Source organism: Cucumis sativus, chromosome 6, assembly GCF_000004075.3.
Source record: "Cucumis sativus cultivar 9930 chromosome 6, Cucumber_9930_V3, whole genome shotgun sequence".
In the NCBI taxonomy this organism is placed as follows: Eukaryota; Viridiplantae; Streptophyta; class Magnoliopsida; order Cucurbitales; family Cucurbitaceae; genus Cucumis; species Cucumis sativus.
Window position 1 is genome coordinate 16,216,207 of NC_026660.2, and position 27,664 is coordinate 16,243,870.

The 27,664-nt window shown below is 39.4% G+C and overlaps 2 protein-coding genes across 5 annotated transcripts; both read right to left on the reverse strand.

Annotated features, from left to right (window-relative positions):
* Positions 1 to 283: 283 nt before the first annotated feature.
* On the reverse strand, positions 284 to 27,407 carry LOC116404568 (E3 ubiquitin-protein ligase UPL6-like). 4 transcript variants are annotated; one of them, XM_031887431.1, is made up of 12 exons: positions 27,283 to 27,407; positions 27,019 to 27,159; positions 26,706 to 26,831; positions 26,359 to 26,457; positions 18,278 to 18,351; positions 18,061 to 18,169; positions 12,564 to 12,632; positions 12,051 to 12,171; positions 4,002 to 4,191; positions 3,632 to 3,693; positions 3,035 to 3,096; positions 284 to 2,579 (listed from the first exon to the last, which is right to left on the reverse strand). In XM_031887431.1, the coding sequence occupies exons 1-7, from the start codon at positions 27,361 to 27,363 to the stop codon at positions 12,576 to 12,578; spliced, it is 687 nt and encodes a 228-aa protein (XP_031743291.1). In that variant the 5' UTR covers positions 27,364 to 27,407; the 3' UTR covers positions 284 to 2,579; positions 3,035 to 3,096; positions 3,632 to 3,693; positions 4,002 to 4,191; positions 12,051 to 12,171; positions 12,564 to 12,575. The 4 variants fall into 4 exon arrangements, with proteins under 4 accessions (XP_031743291.1, XP_031743292.1, XP_031743293.1 ...); XM_031887432.1 differs by lacking the exon at positions 4,002 to 4,191 and adding an exon at positions 9,821 to 9,964; XM_031887433.1 differs by lacking the exon at positions 3,035 to 3,096 and adding an exon at positions 9,821 to 9,964.
* LOC116404504 lies at positions 6,735 to 7,875 on the reverse strand. The gene is made up of 3 exons (XM_031887017.1): positions 7,678 to 7,875; positions 7,384 to 7,609; positions 6,735 to 7,145 (listed from the first exon to the last, which is right to left on the reverse strand). Exons 1-3 carry the CDS (start codon positions 7,873 to 7,875, stop codon positions 7,117 to 7,119), a joined length of 453 nt encoding a protein of 150 aa, XP_031742877.1. The 3' UTR covers positions 6,735 to 7,116.
* Positions 27,408 to 27,664: the final 257 nt, after the last annotated feature.

Below are 27,664 nucleotides of genomic sequence, written 5' to 3' on the forward strand. Positions count from 1 at the left end.
ATAGTGAGAAAATTCAAAATTTACCCTCTTACTTGTATCTTTTCAATAAAAAAGTGCATCTTAGTTGTAATTATGTCAAAATAAAATAAAAAAAAGAACCCGTCAATTAACATGGTTATTCATTAATTGATTTGGGTGAACTTTTTGAAGATAAAAATTCCCTATTCTGGTGGTTGAGGAGCTTTTCGATGAATTAAATGGAGCAAACTGGTTTTCAAAGATTGATTTAAAGGCGGGGTTCCATCAGATCAAAATGTGTGGAGAAGACATCGAAAAAACAGCATTTCGAACACATGATGGACACTATGAATTTATGGTTATGGCATTCGGCTTAACTAATGCCACATCCACTTTCCAAGCTCTAATGAACTCAATATTTAAACCATTTTTGCAGAAGTTCATATTAGTATTTTTCGACGACATACTAATCTACAGTGAGAACTTGGAAAATCATCTGAAGCACATTGGGTTAGCATTGGAAATCCTGAGAAAGAATGAGTTATATGCAAACCAGAAGAAGTGCAGCTTCGCGCAAGAACGTATTGATTATTTGGGTCATATCATTTCAGGACAAGAAGTTGAAGTGAACCCCGAGAAAATCAGAGCAATCAGGGAATGGCCTATACCCAGTAATATAAGAGAGGTACGAGGATTACTAGGCCTCACCTGTTACTAAAGAAAGTTCGTTCAGCACTATGGCTTCATTGTCGCACCATTGACTCAACTACTTGGGAAAGGGGGACTCCAGTGGACTGAGGAGTCTAAGGAGGCATTCCAACAACTACAGAATGCCATGATGACCCTGCCCGTTTTGGTGTTGCCTGATTTCAATGCCACCTTTGAAATGGAAACAGATGCATCGAGATATAGGGTAGGAGTCGTACTCGTCCAAGCCAAGCGCCCCATAGCATACTTTAGCCATACGTTAGCCTTAAGAGATAGGGCCAAGCCTGTATATGAAAGGGAATTAATGGCAGTAATCTTGCCTGTGCAACGATGGCGACCATATCTGTTGGAAAGAAAATTTATTGTGAAGACCGATCAGAAATCCTTGAAGTTCTTATTACAACAAAGAGTGATACAGCTTCAGTATCAGAAATGGGTAGCGAAGCTAACGGGATACTCATTTGAGGTGGTCTACAAACCCGGCTTGGAGAATAAAGCAGCAGACGCCTTGTCTTGGATGCCTCCTACAGTTAACCTCGGTAGCATAACAGCTCCTACATTGGTTGACATTCTGGTGATTAAAAAGGAAGTCGAAGCGGATGAAAAGTTGAGCAAAATAATGGAAGAGCTACAAGCAATGGAAGAAGGAACAGAGGGTAAATTCTCCATCCGAAAAGGTATGTTAAGATATAAGGATAAGTTTGTGCTGTCCAAAACATCTACATTGATACCCACAATCCTACATACTTACCATGATTCGGTACTTGGAGACCATTCTGGATTTTTACGCACATACAAACGACAAACTGGTGAGCTATATTGGGAAGGAATGAAGGCGGATGTTGAGAAGTATTGTGAGGAATGTGTAATATGTCAGAAGAACAACTCCCTAGCACTATCCCCCACCGGACTGCTGCTGTCCCTGGACAGTCCAAACAATATTTGGAGCGATATATCTATGGACTTTATCGAGGGCTTACCAAGATCGAATGGTTTCGAAGTCATCTTTGTAGTGGTGGACAGATTCAGCAAATATATTTGTTAAGGAGATTGTCCGACTTCATGGCTTTCCCAAATCGATAGTGTCCGACCGAGATAAGGTATTCTTGAGCAACTTTTGGCAAGAAATGTTCAAAATGGCAGGCACCCGATTAAATCGAAGCACCGCTTATCACCCTCAGTCGGATGGGAAAACTGAGGTGGTTAATAGGGGAGTGGAGACGTATCTGCGATGTTTTTGTGGAGAACGGCCTAAGGAATGGTCAAAATGGATACATTGGGCTGAATATTGGTACAACACTACTTTTTAGAGATCCGTAGGGGTCACTCCATTTCAGGCTATCTATGGACGTATGCCACCACCATTGATGTTTTATGGTGACCGGGACACTCCAAACACTACCTTAAACGAATAGCTCAAGGCATGAGTTGAAATTCTGGGAGTCCTAAAAGAACACTAATTCGTCGCACAGGACAAGATGAAAAATAACGTAGACTTGAAGCGTCATGATGTGGAGTATGCAGTTGGCGATATGGTCTTCCTGAAGATTAGGCCCTATAGACAGATCTCATTACGACAAAAGAAAAATGAGAAACTATCCCCCAAGTTCTTTGGGCCTTATACGATTGTGGAACGCATCATACTGGTTGCGTATAAGCTAGAGTTGCCAGCATCCGCTTCCATCCATCCAGTGTTTCATGTGTCCCAACTCAAAAAAATGGTTGGTGATCATCAACTTGTACAGACAGACATGCTGCCTTACGTTACTGAAACTCATGAGTGGAAATCTATACCGGAGGAAATATCTGGGTACTCGAAGAATAAAAGAGGAAGCTGTGAGGTTTTGATTAAATGGCAAGGTCTCCCTCCTCATGAGGCAACGTGGGAAGATTATGACAAGCTCCAGTACAGCCTAGAAGCAAAAAGAAAGGCGTTAAACATAACACAGGCCGGCAAAATCATACTCAGAACAGAATATATTCTATACTGACATTATTTTAGATATGCTCAGAATCATGCTTCTGCCTCAAAAAGTCAAAATAAGCTAGAGAGAGAGAGAAAGAAAAAGAGAGATGAACAAAAGGATTTTGGAACTTCCTCTTTGTGAGTGTGTGTGTGTGGCAGCTGTAAATTAATTTCCTATGAGTTTCCTTAACACCCAAATGTTGTAGGGTCAAGCGGATTATCCCGTGAGATTAGTCGAGGGTGTGTGAGCTGGCCTAGACACTCACAAATATCAAGAAAAAGAAAACCTTGCCACCCATCCACTTTGCAACAAAGATTCATGAAATTAAGGGGTAAAAGGAAAAAGGTATAGAAGCGGATAGCATCTTGGCTTCTTATTAAAATGGAATAGTGTAACCAGACCTGGAATTTGTAAAGCATCCATCCCAGGTAATTCTTCCAATTTCAATCCTCCAACCCTCTTCCTAACACAAGTAAATTAGAGACAACTTATCAAATAGAAGACCAACAGTCAACATAGGAATAAAAGTGCACATTATCATGAGGTATGAACAAATAAATTAAAGATGTACATAAGTCGCTAAAATCATACTCAGAACAGAATATATTCTATACTGACATTATTTTAGATATGCTCAAAATCATGCTTTTGCCTCAAAAAGTCAAAATAAGTTAGAGAGAGAGAGAGAGAGAGAAAGAGAGATGTACCAAAGGATTTTGGAACTTCCTCTTTGTGAGTGTGTGTGTGTGTGGCAGCTGTAAATTAATTTCCTATGAGTTTCCTTAACACCCAAATGTTGTAGGGTCAAGCGGATTATACCGTGAGATTAGTCGAGGGTGTGTGAGCTTGCCTAGACACTCACAAATATCAAGAAAAAGAAAAACTTGCCACCCATCCAATTTGGAACAAAGATTCATGAAATTAAGGGGTAAAACGAAAAAGGTATAGAAGCGGATAGCATCTTGGCTTCTTATTAAAATGGAATAGTGTAACCAGACCTGGAATTTGTAAAGCATCCATCCCAGATAATTCTTCCAATTTCAATCCTCCAACCCTCTTCCTAACACAATTAAATTAGAGACAACTTATCAAATAGAAGACCAACAGCCAACATAGGAATAAAAGTGCACATTATCATGAGGTATGAACAAATAAATTAAAGATGTACATAAGTCGCTAACATCATACTCAAAGCAGAATATATTCTATACGGACATTATTTTAGATATGCTCAGAATCATGCTTCTGCCTCAAGAAGTCCAAATAAGCTAGAGAGAGAGAGAGAGAAAGAGAGATGAAAACAAAAGGATTTTGGAACTTCCTCTTTGTGAGTGTGTGAGTGTGTGTGTGGCAGCTGTTGTGGGGCACCTATTCAACTTATACTGAGACAGTCTTGAAGCAAATAACTCCAATTCTTGGGGATCAACAATTCTTTCCTGTTCTGCCGTCCAGACACGTACTACTCCATCTAAACAAGCTGTGACAATATCTCCATTTTCCAAAAACTTGGCATCCCAAACGCAACCAGGATGCTCAATGCTCTAGACACAAATTCCATCTGCAACAAAATAATCCAACTTCGTGATACTAAAATGCTATTAGGGTTTAGGGTTTATAAATAATTATAGTATAATAAACATAATTCAAATTTAAAAATCAAGCTACAAAAAAAAAGAAAAAAACCCACTCTCTTAAAGAAATTCAATTCAACACATAAACTTCAGCCAACTTCAACACCCCTTCAGGGCTTCACCAGTCCTTCGCCTTTCCACTAAAAGTTAGTCATCTCTTCCCAACCAAATGCTCCATCAAACAGACTTCAAATAGATAGAGAAACATTTCTCATAAATACATGAAAGGTTCAACTCACAAACTCGGTTTGGCCACAGTGAAGGATCTTAAACGAAGCTCAGTATCTCATAATTATGATAGAACACCACAGCAGTGTTCGTATATGTTGATATAATATGAAAACTTACACAAATTATTGAGACTCTTCGTGGATCAATAGAGTATTGATCGCGATTACAGATTCAAAGCAAAAATTACTCAAACTAATAGCAACCAAATAAAAGACTCAAGAACAATTCAAAGATGAACTTGGACCCTCTGCTTTCCCTCTCTCAAGGAGTAATGCAGATTTCCTTCCTCAAAGTTCCATACCCCTTCCCTCTGTAGCTTCCTTTCTTTTATCTCTTTCCTCTAACTCCCGGCCCTACCAAAGTGGTCCCCCCTGGTAGGTTCTTGTTTCACCTGCAAAAGATTCAACCCACACCCACACCCACACAAATACACAGAATATTTCCAGCACACTCACAAACACAATACAACGGAGAGAGGCTGATATATGTGTGTATATATATTCAATATGGAATCATAAGCTTCAACCAAGTAAGAGGGTTGCTCTCTCCCCAATGAACAACGTTCATTCAAAATACATAATAACCAAGATAATCAACCCTAGCAAAAAACGCCTATATATATATTCCCTTTCTGCTGCTGCCACGTGTTGTTAGGACTATTAAATCACCGATTCACCCAAAAGCTTAAGCTGGTGGTTGAAGGCAAATTTAATTATATATCACCAACACTCCCCCTCACTTGTGGGCTTGAAATATCTGAAAGGCCCAACAAGTGGAATCAATTTTAATTGGGGAGGAAACGACAATGCAGGGGCTTGAACACAGGACCTCCCAGGACCACCTGCTCTGATACCAAAGCATACAAGGGCTTGACTAAACTTACCAAACCACGCACGAGGACTCTGTTTCAAACCATACAGAGATTTTCGAAGGCGACATACTTTATCACTCTCCCCCTGAGCAACAAACCCTGGTGGTTGTTCCATATAAACTTCCTCTTGAAGATCACCGTGAAGAAAAGCATTCTTAATGTCAAGTTGATGCAACGACCATTTATTGGTAGCAGCCATGGAAAGAAATAGGCGAATGGAAGTTAACTTGGCAACCGGAGAGAATGTATCTGAATAATCAGTGCCATAGATTTGAGCATAACCTTTGGCAACAAGGCGAGCCTTTAAACGAGCCACTGTTCCATCAGGATTCATCTTGACAGCAAACACCCATTTACAACCAATGGCCTTCTTTCCTGCAGGACGAGATACCAAATCCCAAGTACCATTATCATCTAAAGCAGTCATCTCCTCAATCATTGCATTTTGCCAGCCAGGATGAGACAAAGCTTCATGAACAGAGTTAGGAATAGATGTGGACTCAAGAGACGTAATAAACGCATATGTGGAGGGAGATAACTGGTGATAGGAAATAAAGGAAGAAACGGGGTAAGTACACTTGCGTTTACCTTTGCGAAGAGCAATGGGAAGATCATCACTTGGCGCTGGATCACATGATGAAGGACGCATTGATGGAGGACATGAGTCTGAAGGTTGTGGTGGAGGTCGTCGGGAGTAGACTTGAGAAATCAACGGGCGGGAAGGAGGCACATCAGTAGACAAGGATGGTGTGGGAGAGGTAACCTCATATAAAAAGATTGTCATCCTCCCCCTGACATAAACTCGATGGTGATGAAGTAAAGGGTGTATCTTCAAAAAAGACAACATCAGGCGAAACCAGATACCTTTTAAGGGTAGGACAATAACAACGATAACCCTTTTGAACACGTGAATAACCCAAGAAGATACACTTCAAGGATTTGGGATCTAACTTAGTATGATGAGGACGAACGTCACGAACAAAACAGACACAACCAAATATCTTAGGAGCAATAGGAAACAAATGCTGGTAGGAAAAAGAACACGATAGGGAATCTCACCATTAAGAACAGAGGAAGGCATTCTATTAATCAAAAAACAAGCTGTAGAAACAGCATCAGCCCAAAAGATTTTTGAAACATGCATTTGAAACGATAAAGCACGGGCAGTTTCAAGTAAATGCCTATTTTTTCGCTCTGCAACACCATTTTGAGATGGAGTGTCAGCACAGGAAGATTGATGAATAATGCCATTTTCACACAAGTAAGAACCAAGAGAATGCAGAAAAATATTCACCCGCATTATCAGTACGCAAAGCTTTTGATAGAGACATTAAATTGGTTTTTTATTTCAGTATGAAAGGCACAAAATGAGATAATAACTCAGAACGATTTTTCATTAAATATAACCAAGTTAGACGAGAATGATCGTCAACAAAAGTAACAAAATAACGAAAGCCTGTTTGAGATACAACTGGACACGGACCCCAAATATCAGAATGAACTAACTCAAATGGAGCAATTGCTCGTTTATCGACTCGAGGACTCGAACTAAGACGATGAAATTTCGCAAATTGACACGAATCACAATTAAAGAGGACAAAGACCTAAATTCTGGATAAAGTTTCTTCAACACAAACAAAGATGGATGACCTAAACGACAATGGACTTCAAAAGGAGAGGGAACGACAGGACACGCCACAGCTTGCGATACTTGATGATCAAGAGATAAAGGCCTCCTGACTCATATCCTCTACCAATAATCTTCTTCGTCACACGATCCTGAAACAAGCAATAACCAGAAAAGAACATGACAACACAATTCAGGTCATGAGTAAGTTGACTAGTAGAAATTAAATTAAAGGATAAGTTAGGCAAATGTTAACACAGAAGAGAGAGAAAAGGATGGGGTAAGGTGAATAGTGCCAGAGCCAAGAACAGAAGATGTGGAAGCCATCGGCCAATGTAACAGATGGGAAAGGGGCAGGGGACAACGGTCTAGAAAATAGGTGAGAATTACCTGTCATATGAGCTGTGGCACCAGAGTCTATGACCCATTTGGTAGATGATGTAAGAAGACACTTTATATTACCTGGGGCAACAGTGGATGCAATCGGAGTAGAGGAAGATGACGCTTGTAATGACTCTTGGTAATTCTGAAACTTAGCAAACTCATCTGCAGAAATAGTAACTGACGCCTCTGGTATATCGCATGTGGAGGCTATCTGAGCATGTTGAGATCGTGACTATTCTTATATAGCAATTTCCGACAATCACGTTTCATATGGCCTGGCTTACGACAGTAGTTACAAACAATCTCTACAGACTCTGGTTTTCGATGATCAGTACTATTCCTCTGAGGTGCCCGAGGGTTATTGTTCTTGCTAAAGAGAGCACTACTGGGTTGAGGAATAGACACACTAGTCGGAGAGCTTTCAATGCGAAGGACTCGAGTGAAGGCATCATCTAATGATGGAATCTTGGAGTCAGAGAGAATCTGTGTCTTTGCCATTCCAAATTCAGGTAAGAGTCCATTCAAAAATCATAACAGCCATCTTCTCTCGTTGAACTTGTTGAACTTTAACATCAGGACTAAAAGGTAACAACAAGCCAAGCTCGGCAATGATCTTCTTAAGCCGCATAAAGTAGCTGGTGACAGACTCAGCTTTCTGTTCGCACGAAAAATTGCATACAAACTTCAAACATTCTATGCACTTGCTCTTTACCTGAGTATAGAAAATCCAAAAATTCCAAAAGTTCTTTAACAGACTCACAGTGATCAACCAATCCAATTATCTCACTCTCAATTGAATTCTTGATCTGAAGATATAAACGGGCATCATCACGAAGCCAATCCTTCTTCTGCTTTGCATCTTTTGGGGGATCTTCAGTCATATGATCATCCATATCAGTACTTCTCAAATAAAATAAAATTGTCCGACGCCAATCGTAATAATTGGATCCATTTAACTTATGTTCTGTGATCTTAGAGGCCAAGGAATAACGTTGGAGACTACCAAATTTTTTATGTCGGCCATATTGAAGTCACACGTTGATTGTAATCCACTCGAACAAAGAGAAAATCAATCCAAACAGCTGCAAAATTGGAAAAAGACACAAAACCAATCGTGTAACCTTCGGTTTTCGTCAAACCCGAATGTTATTTGATAGACCCAATGGTACAGACTGGCAGGAAACAATGGTTCGAGACAAGCCCAGAAGACAGAAGACAAATCGGACTTCACACGCGCTCTCACGCCGGCGCGTGGGTGAAGGTGACGATGATTCCGGCGGCGCGTGAAGGTCACGCGCGGTGTTTTCCGGCGATCGCGCGAAGACAGACTTGGCGGACGGAGGTGCTTTCTTATGGTATGGGCGGTGTCGACAAATGGTCACCGGAAGGTAACCCAAACTCCAAACCTAATGGAGGGCTCTGATACCATGTAATCTAGAATTCAGAAACGTATGTCTTATTCTCATTGAGTCAAAGCAATGTTACATATTTATAAAGAGAATAAACTAAACCCTAGAGACTATGTAAAATTACAATAAAGGACATATGTATATATATATATATCATAACAAGGACCACTGGTCATCCTAACAACCATGTTGTCTAGGTGGAATTTTTATTATTTTTACCCCTCCTTTGGTAAACTTGGGTGATTGGAGGCCTAGTGTAACGGACATACTTGTCCAAGGTGTGTTTACCTATGGCCGTATGCTCCGATTAGCCCCAATTTATCTTGTCTTTATGTCTTGTATGTAGTTTAGGTAGTTGCTTTAAATTTCAAGTCGATATGCTTGGGTGTGACGTTTCGGCATTTTCATATGCAAGCCTACCAGAGATGAAAATGTTAAAATGTACTATAGGGGAGGCATACCTGTTGAATCCCCGCCCAAGCCTTGTCGTACACTTTGCAATCTATGCTTTCTTATTGCAATTGACAGTCTTCAATGCTTGTTTTAACAATGTTTTCAATCAATTTAATCATCTTTCACGTTTTCTAAAAATATTTTCCAAGAACGTGAGGGGAGGTTGAAGCATGTGTTGAAGTTGTCTGCGATTTGTGGATTTTGATCGGCTGACTTGTTCGTCGAGCTAGAACAAGTGCCGCACTATCGTTCACATCGTGTTTGAAGAATTACGATTGTGACACCTAGCACCCTCTCTATTATTTCCCACCATCGTTACGTGTGATATTAATTTTACCTTCATCATCACGTGTGTTATTATTTTTATTTCTCCTACTATATTTAAATATCAACGGGGGCCTAACGGATTATGAATTAGATTTTATTCTTTTAGATTGGAGTCCCATTTTTGTAGCTTACTGGGATCCTTTTGCCGAAGTTCTTTAATCCTCTAGTAAATATTTAACTTTCTTTATTAAAAAAAGGAAGAAGAAGAAAGGAATAACAAAAACTGACAAACTCCTTTAGATTGAAGTATTAACCTTTCCATATCTTTGCCGAACAATCTTCACTCCCACTAACAATGACTTCGGAAGCATGTGAATCCACTGAATACACAATGGTAGTGTCACCAACCATCTCCATCAATGTTTCACCACTTAGTGCCCATAACCTAATGGAACTGTCTAAATGGAAAAGAAAATCAAAGTCAACTTTCTAATTAATTCAATATTCTAATATAAAGAATATAACAAATAGTCCTCCCATGTGAAATGAAAAGTGGTTCTACAGATTCAGAGAAGGCAATAGAAATCACTCATTTTAATGTCATTTAATATTTCATCAACAACCTATAGAGTTTATTAATCTTTTTCTTTCCTACTAAAGAAGCTCTAATTTATTACTCTAGGAATGGTCCTTTCTAACTTATATACAGGTAACAAAAAATAAATTGAAGAAATACTCTGAGCTTTTCCATTTAGAAATCCCAATGAGCAAAGACTAAAGTCTTCCCGGGATTCTTAGGATGCCAAACTCCTCTCATTGGATAGACATCAATATATCTTAGATGAGAAGCTACCTTGAATAGCCTTGCTTCCTCAGCATATAAACATAAATATATTTGTTGTATTCAATCAAAAATAAAAGATAAGCTTGTTCTGAAACCAATTCCAAAAATTTCTTCGAAAATATGCTGGGAGAGTTGTTGTTGTTTAAATACTTGGTCCTTCGAAGGTTGGAATTACAATGTAACTTTTCACATATTCATGAAAAGTTATGATTCTTATTATGAAAGAATGAAACTTCGAACTAGTTCCTAAAGGTAGTACTTTTAGCTGATGTGGCAATTTGGATCAGCCATGTACGGTTGCATTCCTCAATGTGAGTGATAATCAAACCCAAACTACCTCAAAGGAATTATTTTGTACAGTAACTCCATCTTTACCAACTGCGACATAAAACTATCTAGGGTTCATGGGTTGGGGTAAGAAAACTTTTGGACCCAACCCACCAAGTCTTTTTATCATTAAGTTTTCTTCATTTTTATGTCAATTGGCATGTATTTTATAAGCTTTGAGAGAAGAAACTTAATATAAATGTATACTTGGTCAGAACCCCGTCATTTAGCCTCAATTTTCACAATGTAGAGGTATAGAATTCAGAGAGGTTATTTTATTTTCTTAAAATTACTCCCCAACTGTTAATCTATGATTAACTTTTGCTATAAAAAATTAGTCCTTATATCCCTCTTCTAGAAATTTGACAAACATATTAATCAGGCGCCTTTTTCTGAAAAATAATTGTTCATATATTTTTTTTGAAACAGAGACAACCCTTTTTATTAAAGATGTAAGTAAAAGAGACTAATGCTCAAACTATAGGAGAATTATACTAAGAGCGAAAAGAATGACCAAAACAAAAGTACAGACAAATTGAACAAAACAATCAAAATCCTGAGAAAACAATAGAAAACTGAGAACAAAGCGAACTTAAAACCTTTCAACAAGAAGCCCAAAATCAGCTGAAAATTGCAGACTAAAAACTTCAGACTAGATGGAAGGAAACACCAAGGGAGAGCTAACAACAATGCAGCTTTGTTGAAAAAAATATCCCTCCCAAGTCATCCTTCGATCTTGAGTGAGTGACTAGAACCAGAATATTTCATAAGAACTTTAGAGGGCCAAAATAATAAAAGCATTCGTCGAACCTCATGTGATCCACTAAAACAAACCTAAAAGATAATTGGCTGAAAAACCAAGATCAAGTTATTCTATACTCAAACCAAAGTAGTTCCACATCGCTCAACAATTGACTTCAAGCGATCTGGAACTTCACATTGTCGAGCTTGTGAGGGAAATAAAGAGACTTGTTTCTCAGTAATTAAATCCTCCCTTGTCTGAAAGCGGTATTAAGATCAGATTCTAGAGGATCCTTAATCAACTGATCAATGTTTACAATGAGTAGTGGAGGCACTTTTGATTCAGATTTTACCGAAGGAGCTCAAGGTATCGTGCAATGTGATCGATTTTCTTGGGACACATAAATAAATCTAACGCCAATTGAAACATAAGGACTAGTATTTGGAGCATGATATTTCTTCCTATCTCTACATGTAAAGATCACAAGAAAAATAAGAATTTCACAAAATAACAGAAAACAAAATTAGACAAAATCAGGGCATGGCCGAGGATGAGATTAGAGATGAAGCGGTGATTAGTATTTATTGAAAATGGGAGAAAAGTAGAATGTCAAACCAATCCAAGAACATACCTCACAAATCTTCGGAGAGACGATCGTGGTCAAAGCAGTGGTTGTGGTCGAGGATGAGATTAGGGATGAAAGGATGTTACGAAAGGTATATCAACAAGAAGAAGGGTAAAACAACAACATCCTGTCAAAAATCACTTAATGTGATTGAGATCTTTTAGCATGACTGCTTGAGAACTAAAGAAAAATTTAGAATGTGACTGAGAACTTTTAGCACAACCGGGCAGCAACTTCAATAACAGAAAAACATGCATAATGTAGGAAGACAGCAGATTTAAAATTATGACAGTGTATTTATGAATGTCAGGCGATACATTAATGTTCCAAAATTCAACCAAAGTATGGGATGAAAGATATACAAGAATCTTCCATGATAAGGGCAAGACCAGGATATCCTTATCCAAAAGAAAGAAAAAAATAATCAACCAAAGTAAATTCCATGTATGATTGGAAATTATGGCCAAGGCGAAGGATGAAGCGGAGAATAGAAGGAATATTGAGCAGGGTACGACTTACCATTAGCTTAGATCAAAACCAGCATCCGCATTTATGGCATAAAGAAATTTGTTTGCCAGCTGCTCCTTGCTGCATTGCTCACAAATCATAGAGTTGTGAAAATGAAAACTTATGCAAGTTTTTTTATCCTTTTTAGAAAAGATGTATATGTTTTAGTTCATCCACAAATCAACAGACTTAATAAACTGATGTAATTCAAGTTGGACTTAGTTTTTCACAATGAATTCTCCACCAATAGTGGCTAAGAGATGGAGTATATATTGAGGATTGTAAGTAGTTACAAGTAGTTGAAATAACTGTTTTTATGAAACAGTTTTAATTGCAGTCTTAACAGCTAAACAGTTTAATTATTTAAACTGTTTTACTAACTAACTACAGCTGTTTAGCCATGGCATTCTATATTACATCATTCCACCCCCTAGCATGGAACTCGACCCGAGTGACTTAGTTGACAAGGCAGAAATCATCTGGGGCATAGTACTGTTTCAGGTCTGCCACGTTAAAAATAGGATGAATGTGCAAGTCTGGTGGTAGTTCAATTCTGTAAGCGTTATCTCAAATCTTTTCTAGGACACGAAATGGTCCTAATTGTCTGTCTTTCAGTTTGTGTTCCAGTTGGAAATCGAATTTTTCTGAGGTGAATCATTACTAAGTCTCCCTCAGTAAGGGTAGCTTGTCTTCTCTTTTTGTCTGCTGCCTTTTTGTAGGACTGAGTTGATTCTTTTAGGTGGTTATGGACTTCTTCGTGTAAATTCTGAATCTTTTCTACCATCTTTTCTGCTTCTGAGCTAGTGTCAATAGCTGTGGGGAGTGATGCTAGGTCAAAGGTTGTTAGTCTTGGCTGTTTTGTGTATACGACCTCAAATGGACATTTGCCGGTTGATCTATTCTTCATATTGTTGAAGGCGAATTCTGACTGTGCAAGAGCTAAGTCCCACTGTTTTGGTTTGGATCCACTAAGACAGCATATTAAGTTGTCGACAGTTCTATTTGTAACTTCTGTTTGGCCATCTGTTTGAGGGTGTGATGTTGTGCTATATTTCATTCAAGGTTGTGTCAAATTTGCTCCATAATGTCTTCCAGAAATGGCTTAGGAACTTGACATCCCGATTAGAAACAATGGTCTTTGGTACTCCGTGCAGCCGAACTATCTCTCGACAGAATAAATTAGCTATGTAGGTGGCATCATTTGACTTCTTACAAGCCACAAAGTGTGCCATTTTACTGAATCTGTCGACTACAACCATGACTCAGTCATACTGCCTTTGAGTTTTTGGTAATCAGAGCCCGAAATCAATTGATAGATCTTCTCAAATGGAAATTGGGGTAGGTAATGGTGAGTACAGGGTCGCGGCTTTATACTTGAACCTTTAGCTCTTTGGCAGATAGGGCACCTTTTAATAAAGTTGTTACAGTATCTTCTTAATTAAGGCCAGTAGTATCTCTTAAAGATTATTTCAAAAGTTTTATCCTGCCCGAAGTGTCCAGCCAATCCTCCTGAATGAGCCTCTTTTAGTAGTGCTTCTAGAAGTGATGTGTGTGGGATACACAACTGATCTCCTTTGAATAGATATCCTTCCATTATATGGAAGTCTTCCGCCTTGGTGTAGTGGCTGCATTTGGTCCATGTCATGGCGAAGTCAACGTCTTCCCCATATAGGTTAGGTAAGTGTTTGAATGCCTCGATCTCCATGGATAGAATAGTGAGTAAGGAGCTCTTCCTGGATAGTGCATCTGCCACCTTGTTCTCCTTACCATTTTGGTGCCTAATGACAAAGTCGAACCTTTGTAGGAAGGAGATCCATCGTGCGTGCATCCGAGTAATATTCTTTTGTGACTAGAGATCTTTCAAAGAGAAGCGGTTCGTTAGGAGTACAAATTCCCTGCATAGGAGGTAATGTTCCTACTGTTTGAGTGCTCGGACAAGGGCATAAAGCTCTTGTTCATAAGTGCTCCAGGACTGTCTTGTTGTGCTCAACTTCTTACTGAAGTATTCAATAGGGTGGCCTTGCTGTGATAACTCGGCTCCAATTCCGGTTCCGTAAGCATCAACAGCTACTTCAAAGGGTGATGCGAAGTTCGACAACTGTAGAATAGGGCTGGAAGTTAGTCTTCTTTTTATCTCTTCAAAGCTCTGCTGTTGCTCTTCGTTCCACTTATAGTTCCCTTTCTTTAGGCAGTCGGTTAAGGGGGTCACTATTGAGCTGAAGTTTCTGATGAATCTTCTGTAAAAGGATGCCAAGCCAAGGAAGGCTTGTACCTCCTTGATGGAGGTTGGTATTGGCCAAGACTTTATGGCTTCTGTCTTCTTTGGTTCCATACCTACTTTTCCTTCTTTGATTACGAAGCCGAGAAAGACAATTTCCTTGGTGAGGAATGTACGTTTCTTTGGATTAATGTACAGTTCAGTTTCGGCCAGGACTTGGAACAATTTTCTTAAGTGCTGAATGTGGTCCTTCAGTACTATTGTTGTACAAGAGGATGTCATCAAAGTAAACCACTATGAACTGGTTTAGAAACGAGCACTGGTTCATCAACCTCATGAAGGTGCTCGGTGCATTGGATAAGCCAAAGGCCATCACCAACCATTCAAATAACCCTTCATTAGTTTTGAAGGTTGTCTTCCACTCGTCTCCGGGCCTGATTCTTATTTGGTGATAACCGCTTCTTAAGTCAACTTTTGAGAAGATGGTAGCTTTACCTAGTTGATCTAGTAAGTCTCCAATTCGAGTAATAGGAAATCGGTATTTTACAGTGATTCGGTTGATAGCCCTGCTGTCTACACACATACTTCAACTTCCGGCCTTAGGTGTGAGCAGTGTTGGCACAACACAAGGGCTTAGGCTAGGCTTCATGTGACCCTTTTTCAACAAGTCTTCAATGTGGTCATGTAAATTAGGTAGCGAGGCTCCTGGGGTAAGATCAATTTGGTGTTGGATGTCACGAATTGGTGGCAATCCTTGCAAGTCCTTCTTTAGGTGAGGAAATCTGCAAACAAGTTCTCTAATCTAGTCTCACCTTCTTTCTCCAGGGGTTTGTCAGCCACTACAAGTCCCAAAAGGTCTTGCTCCCTTTCTCTCAAGATCTTCTTCCCGCTCACTGTGATGAAGAGTTGTCCTTTTTTCTTCTGCTTCAGGCCTTCAGAGTTTTTCTTTGTTAATGGGAGTTGAATTACTTTCCTTCCCATCCACTGGAACTCATAGGTGTTTTCCCTCCCCCTGTGTTTGGTTCAGGTGTCATGTTGCCACGGTCGGCCTAGGAGTAGATGGCACACGTCCATGTCTAAAACGTCGCACACAATCTGGTCTTTGTAGCTACTTTCGATGGATAGGGGCACGGTGCAAATTTCATTGATTGTGGTCTCTCCTCCTTTCTTCACCCATCCTATTTTGTAAGGATCAGGGTGAGGGTCTGTTTTTAGGCAGAGAATGGTCACAATCTTTATTGCTAAAAAGTTCTCACTGCTTCCACTATCACTTATAATGTCCTCTATAGCCATGAGCCATGATTGTATGGGTGGTTTGCCGAATCTCTGTCTATTTATCTCCAATTGGTCCCACCATGTTAAGGCTCCTCCTCCCAATTTTAGAGCCACAAGTTCTCGGTGTTTTTTATCCAATCCAAGAAAGATTCTATATCCCGTTTACCATTATAGGTTGGGAGGTCAATTTTCATTTTGTAGTCGTGATGAATCTCTCGTCATGCTTTATGTCCTCTATAGCCGTGAGCCATGATTGTATGGGTGGTTTGCCCTATCTCTGTCTATTCATCTCCACTTGGTCCCACCATGCCGAGGCTCCTCTTCTCAATTTTAGAGCCACAAGTTCTCGGTGTTTTTTATTCAATCCAAGAAAGATTCGATATCCCGTTTACCATTATAGGTTGGGAGGTTAATTTTCATTTTGTAGTGGTGATGAATCTCTCGTCATGCTTTATGTCCTCTATAGCCGTGAGCCATGATTGTATGAGTGGTTTGTCGAATCTATGTCTATTTATCTTCAATTGGTCCCACCATGCCGAGGATCCTCCTCTCAATTTCAGAGCCATAAGTTCTCGGTGTTTTTTATCCAATCCAAGAAAGATTTGATATCCCGTTTACCATTATAGGCTGGGAGGTCAATTTTCATTTTGTAGTCGTGATGAATCTCTCGTCATGCTTTATGTCCTCTATAGCCATAAGCCATTCGATATTCTCCGTTGTCGTTCCAAATATTTCCTTGGTCGTCGCCACTGGAAGAATCATAATCTTGCACGTTTTGCCACTCCTCGTCGTCATCTTGCTCATCATCGTCGGCGTGTCGTAGTGGGATTCCTCCCGGTCTCCTTCTTTGATCATTTCTTTGGTTGGGCCAGTTTCTAAGGTTCCTTTGAGCCCGTCAGCCACCTCTGTTTCCTGCCTTCCAGTCATAATCCTCGTTCCTTGCCGGTGCCGGTAGTTCATCCATTCTTCGAGTGAGTGAGTCTAAGTTGTCCATTACTTTGTTCATTTTGTCATGTAAATCTCCCAAGGAGTCTTCGACGGCCAGCAAGCGTACAGTGGTGGTCCTTGGAGAGAGGGTGGCGGTCTCTTCCACCTCTTCCTGCTCGCGGTTGTCCCCTGCGGCGGGGATTCTTCTCCGGCCAGCCATCCGTCTGAGGATCGGGGCTGCTCTGATACCACTTGATGTAATTCAAGTTGGACTTAGTTTTTCACAACTGCCAATAATGGCTAAGAGATGGAGTATTTATTGAGGATTGTAAGTAGTTACAAGTAGATGAAATAACTGTTTTTATGAAACAGTCTTAACTGCAGTCCTAACAGCTGAACAGTTTAATTGTTTAAAACTGTTTTACTAACTAACTACAGTTGTTTAGCCATGACATTCTATATTACATCATAAACCTAACCAAGTTATTCAACCAAATTGGTGTTAGTTTCACGTAATCACGAAAAATAAAAATTTCTTGGTGGACTGGATGTTGTATGGCCAAGTAAAAAAGAAAACCCAGCCATAATGGACGAGCCGTGAAGGTGAAAAACATAGGATATGTTTGAGAATGATTTTTTAGAGTTAAAATCACTCCGTATATGTTAGAAGCCACTCTGGCATGCCCTTAACTATTGAGAATTTTAATCAATTTAATGTTTGATTTAATACTTAAACCCGATTTTCATAGCACCAAATTTGATTTTCAATGACTAAAATGTGTTCCTCAGAGTAATTTTGGACATGACATGTGATTTTTATCATTTTAAAATGTTGCTATATACTTAATTATTTTGAATCTAATTGTTACATTTGCAATTATCCCATTTTTTTTATGTTCCACGCTAATCTATATATGCCTGAATACAGTTTCAAGCATGTAGCCAGGAATGTCTCGCAAAGTACTGAGTTACTTTTTCACATGATTTTTGCTAGCAGGATAAATTAGTTTAAGCTCTAGAAGGAACCAACTTATCCCCTTAAGGGAAACCAAAACAAATAATTAAGAATAACGAGGATACGAATTTTACCCAGGAAATGGAGAAAAATGAACAAAACACCAATTTCCTTTGTATGCAAAAACATGGCTCAAGATATTTAAGGCCAAGAAGAGGTCCTCGAGAGCAACCAGTTACAAACCTAATGAAAAAGCAAGATCCAATTGTTATATTTCTGAAGTTCAGTTTTTCTCTAAGCCAACTTGAGACAAGAAGTAATGACCAACTGATGTGTAATGAAAATACTCACTTCAGAAATTTCTTTTGGTTTTCCACGGAGAAACTTTTGATAACTTCCCAAAACATCTCAATGACATAATGCTCCTGAAAGCATGAAATAAAAATTCAAATTTCGATGTTCCCACATTTCAAAAGCATAAAAGAACATGATTAAAAAAGTGAAGATGTTTCTCAGTTTCCTATCACAAATTTCTTGATCATGGTTGTGCCTGACCAAACAGGGCATTACAAACAATACAAGTCCAAAGTTTGTTTTCATAGTCATAGAAACATAAGAGAGGACTAGAAGTCTGAATAATGGTAATCAATTTATCCCCCAGTTTCAAACACAAATACAGGCATACACATTGTAAGAATTCGAAATTAATTGAAAAATATTAAAAAGAATCTAAACGATGACCAACTCCCTAAGCTCCAAAGACTTCAAAACCATCTCCCAATTACCCGGGTGAGATCCTCCAACATCATCTACAATTATGAAATTTAATTGACTTGACATCACAATTCCGATTGCACTACAATAAATCTAGTATTCGATATCCTAAACCAAGAATTGTTCAACCTCCAAAGGAAGATTAATTGTAACTAATCTTCTTGCAAGATTTCAAATTTTCAAAATTTTATCGAACACAATATGCAAAAAAATTATGCAGAAAAGAAAAGAAAAGAAAAGAAAATACATATGTAGAAAAAAGGGTTTAATAGAACTTACCCTATGAACCTGATATTAAAAGCTGAAATGAAATAGACCAGTCAAAGACAGCAACTCGATTTATCTTGGAACCACAAAAGACTAGCAACAAAACCTCACAGTATTTAGCCATTGGTCCATGATTTGACCTAAATTAGGGTTCTCTTTATGTTTTTCTTATCATTTCCCATCGCAAGGGAATTTTTTTTCCCACATCTTTTCCCCTTACAAGGACTTCAGTTGTCACCACTTAGAGTCCATGTATGGCTAAAAACAATCTAGTTCACTTCGTTTATTTCTCAGATTTTAATGATTAGTAAAATTCTGCCTCTACACTTTTACGAGCATTATGCCTCTTCGAAAATGAACAACTTGAATCTTAAGGAAGACTAGTTTCCTTATCCTGAACCTGAATCTTCACATCATCAAGGAAACCCACATCTATTCCTTCAGGTGAACTCAATAAGGAAGACCCTTATTCCTCTAGGGTTTAGGCTTTGGTTAGTTGCTGCCCAGATCACAAGATCAAGTGTACTCCTAATCATTCTAGGTTCTTGCTTTAATTAGTTTAGTGTTTCACGTCACATGAAAATTAAAGGTCGACAATGGCACATTATCAAAACTACTAACCTCCTCCCCCCTCCCCCTCCCCCACCCACACACCCACACACACACAAAAAGAAGAATAAAAATGCAAATCTAAGTGCTTAACCCTACTGACTTCGTATGGTCTAGGAGAAAAAATGTTCCTCCTTTAACATACTTCTTTCCCAAATAGTATAATTAATACTAGCATGAAATAGGATTCAAGGCACATGAGGCAGTTGATGTGCAATGATAAACGAGTCATCAAGAGATTATATAACAGCAAACCAGCCTTTTCATGCAAACCACGTTACTATCTCAGTGAGCCAGTGATACCTGGAATTCAAGCTCATTGAACATGTCGATCCATTCTTTCTGTATAAGCTGCTGAAAGCCTCTCAAAAAATGAGAACTTTGCTGTCGTATCTGAGGAGGACATGTTTTCAATCAACATTGAGTAGGGAGACACATTGGATAAACAAGGGACAAACTATGCTGAAAGTTTCAAACGATGATTGGCAACAAGATGAATGAATGTGATGACATTTTCACAGGTGACACACGACGGTTTCTTCCTCAGGAAGTAGCTCTTCTTCAGTTTGCTTTCCATATTCATTGTTTATAATAACAAATATAGCCTAGTTCAGAAATGTCACCTTCATAATGCTGTCCAGAAAAAATCAGAAGGGAAGACCCAAAATTTAAGATAAGGAGTGAGAAAAAGATTCTATGAGGATACTAGATTGATCTAGATCATCGATCAACAGGCTAAGTGTGGTATCAGCTAAAAGTGATACCAGGGAATACACACCTTTAAGAAAATAAGGTGGCGATACAATTCAGGATCAAGCATGGCAAGTCATTTAGATAGTTCTACCTGTTGTGATGATAAACATTGGAAAATATTCAATGTTGGGTTAAATATTATTCCATCTTTATACCATGCAACCATGCAATATTAAACTCTCATAAATTATATAGAAAGCTGATAGACCTCCCATAGTAAAGGTGCATTCCCGTAGAGACAAGAATAGAAAGAAGAAAGAATGATTGAGTGTTAGTTGGTATTTTTCCATTTGTGTGGGCCCTTAGGAATGTGTTTGTTAGAGTGGGGCCAAGTATTTTATTATTTCTCTGAGCAATTACTTAAGTGTCTTGAGTGGGAGGGTATGAGTATCTTTTTGGACATATGATTTTGGTCTAGACTCTCATTAGAGTCTGGAGAGACTTGGGAGCTCCAAATCCTTTCCCACAGTTGATAAATAAAATTTTGGCTAAAGCCTTAACAGTTTGGTATCAGAGCCAACGTTCCTGGTATGGTTGGTAAAAATTGAGCGAGGATATGAAATTGTTAATACACGGATGGGAGTGACGGGAAGTGCCTCAAAGGATCCACATCTAGTGAAAGAACGATTACAGACAAGGGGGTAATGAATGAGGAACAAGTTCAGGAAGAAAAAAGTGAACAAAAAACTAACCCGGTGGTGGATGAGGGAGTTGGAGTACCATGTGCACCAAATATTTGTGAGATACCCCTTTTTGACACGAAGGCTACGAAAATGGAGGTGCGATATTTAAAGGGGAGGAAGAAGAGAATGTGGATGGATAGCTACAACGTGTGGAGTGCTATTTTGTGGTGAATATCTGACGAGAGAGATAAGTTGGATGCGGCGGTCCTGTGCTTGGAGGGGAAGCTTTGGACTGGTATCAATGGAAGGAGGATAGAAAGAAAATCGCAGCTGGACAGAATTCCGATAGCTTCTGTGGGCCAGATTCAAAGCGTCCGACCAAGGAGATAAACACGCAAGGTTGATGAAATTACAGCAGGAGACCACCGTGAGGGATTACCGGCGTTTGAACAATTTTCGGCGGCCTTAAAGATATGAGTGATGCAGCCCTAGAAAGTAAGTTTGTGTGTGGGCTGAAGGAAGAGATCCAAAGTGAGATCTGAAAATTGAATCCAGTGGGCCTAGAGGCTAAAATGTTAATGGCCCAAATAATTGAGAAGATGATCGAGTGGTTCAATTGAAGAGAATTCATGGGGCAAGTGGAAACCCTAATTTATCAATTAAAATGTCAAATAGTGGGCCAAGCAGGTCGAGAAGTCAAACTGGGTCAAAGGCCTCAGATCGGGTCGCTACATCACGAACGATTACGATTAACCCTAGCCGAAATTCGTCGTACTCGTCCACGACGATTACTTCATCGCAGGAATCGGGCGCGAAGAGTACGTTGTCTCAACCATACCGCCGAATGACTGACAACGAAGTGCGGATTAAGAAGGAAAAATTTGTGTTTTAGATGTGACGAGAAGTTTAGTCTAGGGCACCGCTGCAAAAGACGTGAATTGAACATCATTGCTGTACAAGAAGGGGAAGACTTAAGTGACAAAACCGATCAAGTGGGGGAAGAAATCGAAACCAACGGGAAATAGTGAATCTGTCGATAAATTCATTGGTAGGTTTCAATTCGCCGAAAACCATAAAAATTAAAGGAGAAATAAGGGGACGTGAGGTTGTGGTGCTGATCGATGGGGGAGCCACGCACAATTTTATTGCAGAAGAGGTAGTCAAAGAGCTAAAAATTTCAGTAGAAACCATGGATGCATATGGGGTTGTTCTGGAACCGGAGGCGTAGTCCAAGCAACCAGTGTGTGTAAGGATGTAAACCTGACAATCGCCAATTTATCAATCACTCACGATTTTCTCCCTCTACCACTCGGGAGTGCCGACGTTATATTAGGAGTTACTTGGTTGGAAATGTTAGGGAAAGTAATTTTTTATTACAAGTTGTCGGAGATGGAATTCTCACTGGGTGAATGGGTGGTAATTCTTCAAGGGGATAGAAGTTTAGTAAGATCCCAAGTGTCACTGAAATCGATAATGAAAACCTTTGAGAAGGAAGATCAAGGCGTGTCAATCGAATTAAGTGCAGTTGAACAGTGGGAGCAAGGGAACACATAGCAGACTACTTGAGTAAACTACAACCAAAATTCAAAAAGTTCTTCAGTCCTTTAGCGTTGTGTTTGAACCAAGCAATCAATTACCCCCACCTCGCGATCATGATCATGCTATTGAATTAAACTAGGGGCTCGTGCAGTGAACGTGCGCCCGTATCGTTATCCCCAATTTTAGAAAGATGAGATAGAGAAACTAGTTAAGGAAATGCTGCTAGCCGGAATAATTCAGCCAAGCAAAAGTGCCTTTTCAGTGCTCCTTGTTAAGAAAAAGATGGTAGCTGGCGATTTTGTTGATTACCGAGCACTGAATCTTGCCACTATACCAGATAAGTATCTGATTCCTGTTGTTGATGAACTGTTAGAAAAATTATTTGGGGCAACCATATTCTCCAAAATTGATTTAAAGTTAGGTTATCATCAAATTCGGGTGCGGGCAGCCGATGTTAACAAAACAGCATTTCGAACCCACGAGGGGCCCTATGAATTCCTTGTGATGCTGTTTGGGTTGAAACGCTCCGGCAACATTCCAATCAATCATGAGTGATGTTCTTCGCCCATATTTACGCAAGTTTGTTTTGGTTTTCTTTGATGACATCTTAATTTACAGCAAGTCCTTGGACGAGCATTTGCACCAATTGGCAATGGTTTTGGAAACTCTAGTAGCTCATCAACTGGTAGCCAACTTTAAAAAATGCCAATTTGCGGTTGACAAAATTGAATACTTGGGCCATGTTATTTCTTCAGAGGGGGTGGCAGCGGATCCAACAAAAATAGAAGCGATGGTTAAATGGCCAGCACCCAAGAACGTGAAGGAGCTAGGTGGGTTTTTTGGGGCTAACGGGGTATTATCGAAAATTCGTTGCAAACTACGGTTCTATTGTGCTGCCCCTCTTGACACAACTGTTAAAAAAGGTAACTTTAAGTGGAATGAGACGACCGAGAACGCATTTCAGCAGTTAAAAGTCAGCAATGATGTCTGTCCCGTGCTAGGTATTCCTGATTTTTCACAAAGTTTTGTGCTGGAAACTGATGCTTTGGGTGTGGGTATTGGGGCTGTCCTAATGCAAAATCAACGACCAGTGGCCTTTTTCAGTCAAGCTTTACCTATTACCCATAGGTTTAAGGCTGTTTATGAACGGGAGATTATGGCAATAGTGCTGGCTGTTCAAAAATGGCGACCATATCTATTGGGTAAGCCTTTTGTGGTGCGTACAGATCAGAAAAGTTTGAAGTTTCTTCTTGAACAACGGGCTATCGGGGGAGAATATCAGAGATGGATCGTTAAACTATTGGGGTATGATTTTGTGATTGAGTACAAGAAAGGATTGGAAAACAAAGCGGCCGATGCCTTATAGAGATTACCACCGGTATTTGAATTGGGCCTCGTAAGTATTGTGGGCGGGCTAAACCCTTCAGTTTTCATCGATCAAGTGGCTGGAAATGAATCTCTTAACAATATTCGACTATCCTTGATAAATGGACAACAAGCTCCAGAGGGATATTCGCTACAAGGAGGAGGATTCACCTGATATTACTTTATTATTAGCTGAATTCCATAACAGCCAGATAGGGGGACATCATGGTGCATTGAAAACATATCAAAGGCTAGCAAGGGAGGTATATTGGCGAGGTATGACAGCCCATATCCGCACCTATGTTGCTGAATGTTCCGTGTGTCAACAAGCCAAATACTTGTCTTTAACTCCGGCTGGTTTCCTTCAAGCATTACCCATTCCGGACCGTGTGTGGGAAGATATTAGTATGGATTTTATTGAGGGCCTCCCCAAATCCGAGGGTTATGATGTTATATTGGTAGTTGCGGATCTTCTTTCCAAGTATGCACATTTCATCCCCTTGAAACATCCATTTGGTGCAAAAGTGGTTGCTGCTGTTTTTATGCGAGAGATTATTCGTTTGCATGGATGCCCCTGAAGTATAGTGTCGGATCGTGATCGTATTTTCACAAGTCTATTATGGGAAGAGTTGTGGAGGTTGTTGGAAACTCAGTTGAGACGAAGCACCACTTACCACCCCCAAACAGATGGTCAAACGGAAGTTGTCAATCGAGGGGTGGAGACGTATCTAGGGTGTTTTTCTATGAACACACCTAAACAATGGGTTAAATGGCTAGCTTGGGCTGAATTGAGCTATATACAACAGTCCGTACAGCCACATTGATGACCCCCTTCGAGGCCCTCTATGGGCGACCACCCCCTCTATATTACCATATGTGAAGGGCTCGAGCCAGGTGAATGATGAAGTAGACCATTTGATGAAAGAAAGAGATGAAATTTTGGGCGTTTTGAAGGCCAATTTACTGAAAGCACAGCAGCGAATGGTCAAATATGCTAATGCTAAAAGACGGGAGGTGCAGTTTGAGGTTCATGATTGGGTTTATGTGAAGTTACGCCCTTACCGACAGTCCTCTCTCAGCCGTTTTAAGCACTCCAAATTGGCCCCAAGATTCATTGGTTCATTTATGATCGTGGCACGAATTCGTTTCGTTGCATACCGTTTGGCCCTTCCCAAGGAATCGCTTATACACCCGGTCTTTCATGTTTCTGTTCTTCGCAAGGTCGTGGGTTCAAACAGGCCATTATTCCCAATTTCAAAAGATTTGGCTGCTGATTTGTCTATGCAAGTGTCTCCGGTAGAAGTATTGGGAGTTTGCAAAACAATAGAAAAGGAGGACAACTTAGAAGTTTTGATCCGTTGGAGTGAGGGGACACTTGAAAGTGCAACGTGGGAACAAGCTGCTCTTATTCAAGAAACAGTTTCCTGAATTCCACCTTGAGGACAAGGTGGCTATTTGGGGGGCGGGTAATGATAGACCTCCCATAGTAAAGGTGTATTCCCGTAGAGACAAGAATAGGAAGAAGAAAGAATGATTGAGAGTTAGTTGATATTTTTCTATTTGTGTGGGCCCTTAGGAATGTGTTTGTTAGAGTGGGGCCAAGTATTTTGTTATTTCTCTAAGTAATTACTTAAGTTTCTTGAGTGGGAGGGTATGGGTATCTTTTTGGACATATGATTTTGGTATAGACTCTCATTAGAGAAGTGTGTAGAGATTGGGGAGCTCTCAAATCCTCCCCCACAGTTGATAAATAAAATTTTGGCTAAAGCCTTGACAAAAGCTAATGTAGAACATCCCCTTCTTTATGTTTCTTGAGTTTTATCCTAGAGGAGGTGTTTGAATTACCATTTTTATAGTTTAGGATTAGTTATTTGAATTAACAATTTTGTATCTTGAGTTAGTTATAAGTAAACTAACTCAACCCCAAGTTAGTTTAACAACTCTTGTAATCTCCAGCCTATAAAAAGGCTTCTCATTTTCATTAATAAATCATAAAAAAAAAGGCATTATACATAAAGATTTCCTAGCTTTGCAATTACAGCACCAAAAGCAATGTACAGTTCAGATGAGACTTTATTCCAGTATAGAGTAGCTCTGTAATTGCAGATCAAGAAAGTGAATGTAGCATGGAAATCCCAAATTCAATGTTTGGAAGTTAGCAATTGACAATCTCATTAGTAGGAAGACAGCAGATTATTAGCAAATTCAATGTGATTGAGATCTTTTAGCATGACTACTTGAGAACTTTTAGCACAACCGGGCAGCAACTTCAATAACAGAAAAACATGCATAATGTAGGAAGACAGCAGATTTCAAATTATGACATTGTATTTATGAACGTCAGGCGATACATTAATGTTCCAAAATTCAACCAAAGTATGGGGTGAAAGATATATAAGAATCTTCCATGATAAGGCCAAGACCAGGATATCCTTATCCAAAAAAAGAAAAAACTAATCAACCAAAGTAAATTCCATGTATGATTGGGAATTATGGCCATACCTTTGCCAAAAGAACTTCGAGGAAATGGAAAAGCTGGAGATGTTGCTCATGTATCATTCCCGAACCAGGATTGGGGTAGAGCAAATGGTCAGCGATTTGCTGGATTACCAAGCAGAAAATAACTTATATTAGAAAAAATGAACAATACATACCCACATATTACTGAAATTTTATGAAATAGATTTCAAGCAACCAATTTTTATATTGAAATGTGATCTCACAACTATTTTTATTTTGAAAAGCGATTTCAAACAACTATGGCTGTTTCATCACGCTTCATGTTATCCAATAATACTACAGGATTAACAAAGCCATGCCATGCTAATAATAAGGAATGTCGTGATAACCTTAAATAAACCATACTGCACGTCAAAGGCTGCCCGTGTAATGTTCTCCATGACATCTTTAAAAATACCACCACCATCAATTCCTGCCTCCTCAACTCCAAATTCATTAACAAAAGACACACGTATCTGCATGCAGAAAAGTGAAGCAATTGACCCAACACAAACAAGAAAAAACTAATAAACAATTACAAGTAACTCTGCAACTATAGGATGCAGAAGAGGGAAGGGGTCGTTTTCACGAGGGCAAAGAAAAAGATAGAAAAAAGTAAGATAACAATTTCATTTTTCATAAATCATGGAAGTCTGAAATTACCGATCCTCGAAGATCAACTTCAGACAATGCACTCATCTGACTGAAAGCATCTTCCAATATATGATTTCGTCGAATTCTAAACCGGTTTCTGGCAAAAACAGCAAGAGATCCATTCCTTTGCCTAGCTGCTGCTAGTTGTGTCTGTGAAATGAGTTATAGAGAAAGTAACCATAAATAAAAAATATCTTACATATTTCTATAACTAACAGTCATCCAAGAAATTCAATATTGTGGATAAGGAAACCAAAAAAATAACTTGCTTACAGTGAAAATCTTAACCCTGCTAGTAAACGGTACTAAAAAGGGAACTCGCTTGTGTATATCATTTGCTCTGGTATTTTCCATCACTGCCTACAAAGAAACAAGGCCAAGTAAATAATTAGAATTACGATCAGATAGTGGTTTCTCTCATGGAAATTCCATTGCAAAATGGAAGGTTCACTGGTCTAGAGATGGTAATTCTCCTTGAAGATCATTATTAGACAGATTCTTCATAAATCAGATGTGGGATATTTGTTTTGAAAATTCTCGGGTTTCTCGAAAAGCACGCATCTTCTCGGATCACTTTCCTTTATTCTTGGAGGCTGGTTCTTTTCTTTGGGGTCCCTCTCCTTTTCGGTTTTGTAACAGCTGGTTGGTGTCCAGT